We start from the raw sequence: 9,665 nt of genomic DNA on the forward strand, positions 1-9,665 counted from the left end.
GAGAGGCAGCAAGCACCGTCAACCATGAAGCGCTACGGGTTAGGACAACTCCAACCCCGGCGGGCCCCCCGCGGCTCGAGCAAACCAGTCCTAACCCTATCACTCAGCAAGATCTTCAACAATTGGCCGATCGCCTCAGCGACAACTTCGAGCGCGGCCTCCGGGCCCTAATGCTGAATTTCCAGGTAGGGGGGAAGGCACCTCGAACAGACCCCCTCCACTCCCTGTACCTTGCCTTGAGCTCGGCCGCGGTCGGGTGGAGCCTCGAGTGATAGCCCTTGATCCCCCAAATTCACCCCAAGTACTTCGACAGGTCACTCAGGCCGCCCCCATACAAGGGGACGCGCGCCATGTGATCAATGAACGTTACCTAAGGTACGATAACCGTGATGCCCGAGAAGTCCTAAATGAAAAACGGGCACAATCTAAAGCAAGAAGCACTCCTCCTAACCCTAACTGGGAGCAGAGGGAACCTCGAGAGGACCCTCGAGGAGGAGAACTCCCGGAAAAGGAACCTCGAGGGGGGAGCCTCGACGAAGAGAAAGGGGACCTCAGGAGAGAGAGCCTTGAGGAAAAGAACCCCAAGACCAACAGGAACCTCGAAGGGAGAGGGAACCTCGGCATCGCTGGGGACATCGACAACGGGCATCAAGCTCCGAGTCAAGCCAGGAATCCAAAGTCCAGATGGGAATTTAGGGTTTTCCACGCCCTTCGACGAAAACATCACGAGGGCTCTTACCCCTCGAAAAGTCAAAGTTCCTCCCATCGATCACTATGATGGGACCACTGATCCCATCGATCATCTTGCGGCCTTTAAAGCGCAAATGAGCGTCCAGACTAGCAGTGAGGCAGCCTGGTGCAAATTCTTTCCAACTACTTTAAAGGGCCTGGCCCTAACCTGGTTCACTAAACTTCCTTCCGGGAGTATATCGAGTTTTACTGCCCTCGAGGCAGCCTTCAAACAGAACTTCATTGCCGGAAGAAGACATCGGAAGACCAGTATTCACCTCATGTCTATTAGACAGCGGGGAGAAGAAGACCTAGCCGAATACATCAAGAGATTCAATGAAGAGTCGCTCAAAGTCTCCGATCTACAAGACAACGTCGCTTTCACTGCGCTCATGTCTGGTTTATATCCCTCGAGTAGGTTCAAACTAAAGCTCGCGGAGAGTGAGGCATCATCGTTTTCGGAGGCCATGAACTTAGCTCAGAAGTTCATCTAGGCCTCCGACATCTGTAAAACACACAAAGAACCCAACTCCGGAAAGAGAAAGCATGAGTATACCCCTCGAGCGGATAATCCAAGAGAAACCCCGCGGAAAGAAAAGGATAAAAAGCCTCGGCTAGAAAATCATTGGAACGACCCCCGATACAACTTGAATCAAAGAGAGATCTACTTGGATATCAAAGGGAAGTATCCTCTGCCGAATCCCAACCCTATTCGAACATCAGCCAGCAAACGAGACAAGAGGCTCGGGTGTGAGTTCCACCACGATTGTGGGTATACCACGCGTGAGTGTCGAGAACTAAAAAGGGCACTCGACAAGCTAACCGATGAGGGGAAGCTGAACCGATATCTGAAGGATCCGAAAGAAAAGAAAGTTGAGCCCCGTCAAGAGAAGCAGACCCGAAGTGACGAGACTGCGGGATATGTTAATGTCATTGCAGAAGGTTTCGCCTCGGGCGGCTTAACCAGCCGCTCCCGCAAAAAGCACCTCTACACTCTGAAGCATGGGAGTGATGCAACCTCCTCTGCTATCTGCCCCACTATGACTTTCAAAGACAGCCATCGACCTATTCAAACCCCGCACGATGACCCCCTGGTCGTCGAAATGAAGATCGCCAATCTCCGAGTAGGTCGAGTTCTGATAGATAGTGGGAGCTCTGCGGACATTATCACCATGGAATGCTTACGAAAACTGAAGTATGAAGAAAAAGATCTCACTCCTATCGATCAACCACTAGTAAGGTTTGGGGGGCAGTCTGTTCACCCCCTTGGCTCAGTCAAGCTACCTACACGAATGGGAGAGAAGGGAGCAGGACGGAACGTCATCATTGACTATCTGGTAGTCGATACCAACCTTCCTTACAATGTGATTATAGGGCGGCCCACTCTCAACAAAGTGAAGGCAGCCATCTCTACATACCAATTACTCCTGCAGTTCGAGGGGGACGACAGAAAGGTCGCCAGGCTATTCGGTGACCAAAAGTCCGCCCGGGAGTGTTACGTCAACAGTCTGAAGAGCCAAGTCGAGGTCTCTCGCAAGAGAAAGTGCCCCGAGCCAGAGGATCCCCTCCCTCATGGGACTTTACATGGCAGATAACCCAAAGTGGTATGAAAGACCTCGACCAGCAGATCGGGACGACGAAGTATGTATTGATAGCAAGCGTAATCGCAAGGTCCGGATAGGCAAGCAAGTTCCAGAAGAGGTCAAAACCCAGATCCTCGAGGTCATCAAAGAATTCGAAGATGTCTTTGCCTATATCGTTGACGAAATGCCTGGAATCAATCCTGATCTTATGGTTCATCGGCTCAATATTTGCGAAGGCTACAAGCCAGTCAAGCAGAAGTTGAGGCACCAAGGAGCCGAAAGGAGTGCAGCAGCCTCCGAGGAAGTACAGAAGTTACTGGCCGCCGGCTTCATTCGAGAATGTCAGTATACTGAGTGGCTGGCCAACGTGGTCCTGGTTCGCAAGCCAACTGGAGCCTGGAGGATGTGCGTCGATTTCACAAACCTGAACAAGGCCTGCCCAAAAGATGACTTCCCCCTACCAAAGATCGATAGGTTGGTGGACTCAACAGCCGGCCATGCCTTATTCAGCTTCATGGACGCCAATGCGGGATATCACCAAATTCCAATGGCTGCTGAAGACCAGGTCCATACTGCCTTTACCACAAGTTCAGGAGTGTACTGCTATAAGGTGATGCCTTTCGGCCCCAAGAATGCCGGGGCTACCTATCAACGATTCGTAAACAAGAGGTTTGAAAAATAGATCGGACGATATGTCGAGGTCTACGTTGACGATATGATTGCCAAAAGCAGAAAAGAGGAAGACCATGTCTCGGACTTACGAGAGACTCTCTCCACCCTCGGCGCCAACAACATGAAGCTAAATCCAAAGAGATGTGTCTTCGGTGTGAAAGGAGGGAAATGTCTAGGCTTCCTCGTCGATGAAAGGGGGATCGAAGCTCATCCTAACAAGATACATGCAATTATCGAGATGAAGAGTCCCCGAACTGTCAAAGAAGTCCAGCGCCTAACCGGCTGCATGGCGGCCTTAGGGCGCTTTCTCTCTCGATCAGTAGATAAAAGTCTCCATTTCTTTCGAGCTTTAAAACAGTCAACCTTCAAATGGGATACCTCAGCAGAAGAAGCATTCCGACAACTTAAAAACCACCTTGCAAGTCTTCCTAAACTGGTTTCACCTTTACTAGGAGAAACACTTTTCGTGTACCTCGCAGTATCCGAGCACGCCATCAGCGCGGTCCTCGTGGCTGAACGAGAGAAAAACCAACATCCAGTCTACTTTGTAAGCCACACCTTTCAAACCATGAGCCACGCCATTAGCAAGGTTGAAATGTTAATGGACACAATAACATTTACTCTCTTATGTTAGAATACTTCTTATATGAGAACAAACCATGAGTTAATGACAGTACATCAAAAATAAAATTGATGAATAATATAAAACTAGTATTTGAGCCGGGGCGTTGCCCTGGTTTGAAATTGTGTTTCCGAACTTGATATTTTCTTCCATTCTCACTAAAATATATTAAGGAAAATTCAACATTTAAAAGGTACAAATATAATAATGTGAATACTTAAAACATGATTAAAAGTTAGTTGAGATGGTAATTGTATTATGTATAATAACAAGAGGTCACAGGTTGAAATCTTATTGAAAGTTAATTTTACTTTTGTTAATTGACATGACTTATGTAAACTGTTAGTCTGTTACGCACACCTTTTGATATATTTGTATAGATATAAACATTTACTCAAGTGAAAAAAAAAATACTTCGATCTTCTGCAGTCTGCAATTTAAACAATAGTGTGCATGCTTCTAAGAGCATACACAATGGTTGATCCAAAAATTTGGATCATCATTTATTTTAATATTTCCTCTCTCTTCCACCTCACTTATGATCTATCATTAGTTTTTATGCTTTTTTTACCCACAATGGATGATCTACAATTTAGGTTTTTTAACCATTGGATTGCTTTTCTTAATGCCATTAGATTGTTGCCAACTCATCAAACATGGGGCCTATCAATTATTCTCTTTCATGAGTTTTAACTATGATGCAACAATGATCAGATCATCCTTCTCTCTCTCCTCTTTTTTTCTCTCTCCTAATTCTTTATAATATTTTTCTCCCTCTCTCCTCATGATCTAGCTTGTAGATCATCCAATGGGCTCACTCTAACGATGATACTTAAAATGACAAATATTATGACAAAAAAAAAGGGCGTTGCCTTTCGCTGCAATGCTTATGTTAGACCTGTAACAAAAGTTTCAGGCTACTACTAGCAAAGTAACAAAGATGCAACTGATTGTTGGACCGCTGTCCTCTAAGTACTAACTTCTTCCTCAACAGTCAAATTCACATCTGACATGACGACGCCACATGCTTAATGTCCGGTTCAAGTTTGATTTTTTTAAGTTACTCGCTGTGACTGCAACATATCTTCTGTGCCTGCGTATGTACTACCTGTTTCATGTTTCTGTTTCTTGGGTGCGTCGAGCTTTTCTCTGTTTCTCAGAAATTGATTGGACTAAGGGCGGTGATATGACAGCTTAGGATTCTTTACGGTCTACGATGATCTTCTGATGTTAGTCTATGATAATATCATAATAACCATCAGCACCCTCAAAAAGCACAAGTAAACGTCATGAATCTGGATGTACCAGCAAGTGCTCGAATTATCATCAACATTGATATAAACATGGATGGAACCATACAACAAATCACAAGTCCATGATGGAAGAATCCAAGATGATCCATGAGCAGATAGGTTTTAGTATCCAAGCCCCTTTCTAAAGTAATTCACTAATTTGTGCAAGGCATTGGAAACTAGACTACAACAGGATAAATTTGATCTAGAATTTAGCTAATAACAATCTAGTACACATTACTGTGTAAGGAGCTTAGAGTCACATGCTACAATTTTAACTCGGCTGACATTTTCCGTCAACTCCTCACTCTTGAACAATGCATCTTGTAATATGAAAGTCCAGACGTTGTCACAGAATCTGTAGGTGTGGAGATGTCCCTGAAACACATGTAAGACAGAAAAACAATACCCAAATTAATCACAGACCACAAGCATTGTCTTCACCAAAGGATAAACAGAAGGGATCTGTGAATATGAATTGGTGCAAAACAAGTCCTAAATGAGTTTGGAAGCACACATATGCCTGAACAAAGTAGATAAATAAAAAGTACAACTAGACTATCTTTCAATTTATTGAGTTGAGCCAACTAATTCCAGACAAAAAAAAAGAAGAAGACCAAGTGCCACAAATAAAACATTGAGTTGACTCATGAGTAGTTGCTAACTGAAACCAACCATCTTCTCTTCATTAGCCTTTCTTTCACAACAAAGACTACTGTATCTCCTAAATATAAAATCACTTGATGCCCAAATACCTAAATGTTGAGAAGAGGGTAAGCATAAGTAACATTACAATCAACGAAAAATTCATTGCTTCTTTATACATTATCTTATGAAACCCGGACTTAAGATAAGGTTGAAACTGAAATACCAAGTAAAGATTGGTCTAGTGGTAAGGATTTGCGTCTCACAACCTCAAGGTCATAGGATCAAACCCCATTAGGAGGATTTTAAGGTGAGGATTCCCATACCCCTACTTCTAAAGGGTCTTGCTGGTTATTCTAAAGGGTCTTGCCGGTTAACTTGAGCCGGCTTCACCTGTGCTGGCTCATAGATCACTTCTCCTTATCAACCAAAATAATAAAATGATATCCAAATTGTCCCGTATGCAAATTCTCTAAGTTCAAGCTATAAGAATACATTCCTAATAGTGGACATCAATACAAAGAAACATTCCTTTAGAAACCAACACTTTTGTAATATTCGATTTTCATAGCTTAGAAGATATAGCAGAAGTGAAACCAGAAATAATGACTACCCCTCCCTACCCACCCCCTGGCCTTGAAAGAAAACGAAAAGTGGGAAATTACTGTTGGATTTGCTAAGAGATATGCACATTTAGATAAATAAGATAAATCTTAAATCCTGAGTACTTAATAACAGCACTGTACCCGTCTTAGATAGCCATACGAACCATAGCTACAAAGCTGCAGACTTTTCTCTCCCCCGCTCTGCTTTCCATAAGTTGACTACTTTCTCACTCCTTACTGAACGAAACATTCAGATCATCGGTACATTTTCTTTACAAACAACATAGCACATCACCAGGTCAGTTATGCTAGTAAACAGACCCAAATGTTTTGTGTCCACAAATCTATCTCCATCATTGAACATTCCCAGTTTCCCACTTATATTAATTGAAGGGGAAGGTATACATAAGAACTTTCTAGCATAGAGGGTCAAGGCTAGCCATATAATTCAACCCCAAAAAAGGGGGACAAAACAGTTCAAGTAGCCTAACATTATCACTAGCAGATGAGGGTCAAGCAAGCCCACCCTTGAGCTTAGTTTGGAGGGGTAATTTCCGAAGGTCCAAGGCTGATGCAGTCACCAGAAAAAGCTCCACATGAAATTGGATTATAATACAAGAAGCCTAGTAGTTGGAGAAAGAAAATTATAAGACATGCAGGCTCTCCAATCCTCAACTTCCACTCACTTTCAGTACAACCAGATGTACTACCTACTACAATTCTAAAGTAAGTCTCTTGACCTCCTTGCTTTCAAGTCTTTAGTGGCTCCTAAGTCTCTTGACCTCCTTGCTTTCAAGTCTTTAGTGGCTCCACTTATACAGATTCAGATTCCCGGTCTAGCAATTTTTGAGAAGAGTAATCATTCTACTTAAGTATCTATTTGGATTCCCCTTTATTCAATTTTTAGAGCCAATTTCTTCAATGTTTGTTTTAGTTTATGTGCCTACCTTTATCTTGACTTTTCTGTTGATTTATATTTACAGACTTGCAGTGCTTGGATCTAGATTTGTAAATTTATACTATTACTATGATAAAATGAACCAACACTATTCTTAAATATAGAAGTGTTTGTTTAGAAATTGAAAATTGAAGCACTATTATATTATATGAGGCCCTTGTTTATTTTACCCTTTAAGTCTATAAAGTGTGAGGACTGGCACAACACTAGGGTCAAGACTCATCTTGTATGAAAAGTATGCAAATATAACCCTGCGAAAGGCAAGCTAACCAGAAAGCTAAAGCCATCCAAGAGACCAACCAATGGATTCAGACTCGGATTAGAAATGATGCGCCAAGACAGGTGCAAAGAGTTTCATCGAGCAGCTAGTCAACCAGATGAACATCAAAATGACTATACTTAAACTGCATAGCTCCTTAAAAAACCTGGAAAACTAGCTACCTCAAAGCACCAGTAAACCAGTCAACGGATCAAGGCAGGATTTGAGCATAGCAAATTAGGACAGTCACAAAATAGGTTAAGCACAGTCACCAATCTTTTCTAGAAAGACTACAAGCAGAGCATTCATCTTCATCAAAGAAAAAAGCTCCACTTCAGAGCCAAAAATGAAAATGTTGCACGTAATTCTACCACTTTAACTAATTCAAGCATTCACCATTCACAATTTTTCTCAACCCATCGACAAAAGTCTCTCTCCTCGATTCTGGAATGATCCCGTACACTACTCTCTTCTCCCTCATCCATGTTCTAAGGTATCGATTCCGAAATAGACCTTAGGGCTTTCCTGATCAATTTCAAACCCAATCGCCCTGGTTGATTTAGCATGCACTTTTAGAGCAGTGTCTAATATAGACAGCAGCTTTTTATAGATTATCATACCAAGCCATCAATTTCACCATATTTTACATAAGAAAAAGAAAATATTTTTCCCCCTTTGTCATGAGATTTATTAACCAAGAACAATACAAAAGATCAATTTCAACTTCACATTCAATGCACAAAATTCCCACTTCTCCCCTACTTGAGTAACATATTTATTTTACTTTAGTTTGAAATGTAATGTGGTAAAATTTATTCATAACCAGAAAGAAATAATAATATTTATTTTAAGTAAAAGAAAAATGTATTTACATCTATTATGATCAGTACCTTGATGGTGACCTTCGTCTTCACTTGAGCTTCAAGAGCTTCAGTCATTGACTGCACAAAAAAAAAAATTTAATAGGTGAGAGAAAAAAAATTAAAATTAAAAAGTTGAAAAAGACAACAATGTAAAAACATTAACCTTATCGAATTGGACGAGAACTTGAATAGCAAGTTCAGGACTGAGAGTACCATTTTGAACCATCTCATCTAACGTTTCAGTCAAACACATGCCAATCGTCGATCTTCGATAAAGCTCAAATGTCGCCATTAATTTAAGATCTGCTCAATAGTTTCAACTTTATTATTAAACCAATAAAACGTATGATTGAATTCAGAAATTACTGGATTGAGTCAAAATTGAAGGGTTTTGAACAAATTGATTATCGAATTTAGCGATAAATGAAGTAAATGAGAATGATTTCGAAAGTTAGAGAAAAAAGGAATTGGAGAAATTACGGTTGATTGAGAATATTGAGAGATACTTCGGAATGTCAAGCTGATTTCCTCTGCTTTTGCTTGCAGTTTCGTTGCGTCGTTGGTGATGTATTGTTTTGGTTTGGAAATTTTAAGTTTTGGAAAGGCTTTTTATACCCTAGTTTTTCTAGTTATGGTGGTTTAGTGTTGACTCATCTTGTTTCCATTACATGGATCGATCAACGATATTCCCTTCCCCTTTTCAACAACTAGGAAAGGAATGGTGGATGGATAATAATTAGGGTGAGTTTGGTGGTTAATAGTTTGAAATTCGATGATGTGAAATAGGTTCGTCATTTTTGTGAATTAGAATCCACAATTGTAGTCATTTAAATTGGTTGTCATCTAATTAGTTGATCGATTTTCTAATACGGTGTTTTGATTAACAATTATCATATACTCTAAGTTTTAATATTTTATTTAACTTAATTTATTTATTTATTTTACTTTTTGTAGACATAAGTGAATATCAATTTAACATTAATACAAATTACCTAAATAACAATGCTAAATAGTAAATACTACCTACTGCTATCGTGTAAAAAAAAAAAAAACAATATGCATAATAAAATAATAATTTTAGTACTAGTAGAATTAGAATAATGACAATCACTAAGCTACTTCCATAGTTTTACAGTATCGATATAAATGTCACAACACTTAACAAAAAACTAAGTAATCTAACTTCTAAAAAAATTAAAGAAAAATTAGATAGAATATAAATATTCGATTTTTCGATTACAATGTTATAAAATATCATAATCGTAACTGTACCGTTTAACCTTTATCTTTACTGATCCGGTTACCTAACTATTGAGCCCCTAACTTTTTCGGTATGATTCTCTCCCATTTTGATCGGTTTTTCCGTACAGTTTTTTGCTTTTGGTTTCAATGTACACCACCCATTAAGTATAATTTCGTGAATTCAATAACACATTT

At 40.5% G+C, this 9,665-nt stretch overlaps 1 protein-coding gene and 1 long non-coding RNA gene across 4 annotated transcripts; both read right to left on the bottom strand.

Annotated features, from left to right (window-relative positions):
- Window positions 1–4,908: 4,908 nt before the first annotated feature.
- Window positions 4,909–9,048, bottom strand: LOC104903435 (transcription initiation factor IIA subunit 2). Of its 3 annotated transcripts, none has more exons than XM_048637428.2 (4): window positions 8,735–9,048; window positions 8,392–8,531; window positions 8,238–8,306; window positions 4,909–5,276 (listed from the first exon to the last, which is right to left on the bottom strand). In XM_048637428.2, exons 2-4 carry the CDS (start codon window positions 8,518–8,520, stop codon window positions 5,136–5,138), a joined length of 339 nt encoding a protein of 112 aa, XP_048493385.1. In that variant the 5' UTR covers window positions 8,521–8,531; window positions 8,735–9,048; the 3' UTR covers window positions 4,909–5,135. The 3 variants fall into 3 exon arrangements, with proteins under 3 accessions (XP_048493385.1, XP_048493384.1, XP_010689771.1); XM_048637427.2 differs by having other exon boundaries at window positions 8,709–9,041; XM_010691469.4 differs by having other exon boundaries at window positions 8,256–8,306; window positions 8,709–9,029.
- On the bottom strand, window positions 5,350–8,231 carry LOC125493864 (uncharacterized). The gene is made up of 2 exons (XR_007270181.1): window positions 6,931–8,231; window positions 5,350–6,888 (listed from the first exon to the last, which is right to left on the bottom strand). It is a non-coding gene; the product is annotated as an uncharacterized LOC125493864 (long non-coding RNA).
- Window positions 9,049–9,665: the final 617 nt, after the last annotated feature.

This window comes from Beta vulgaris, chromosome 9, assembly GCF_026745355.1.
Source record: "Beta vulgaris subsp. vulgaris cultivar EL10 chromosome 9, EL10.2, whole genome shotgun sequence".
Classification (NCBI taxonomy): Eukaryota; Viridiplantae; Streptophyta; class Magnoliopsida; order Caryophyllales; family Amaranthaceae; genus Beta; species Beta vulgaris.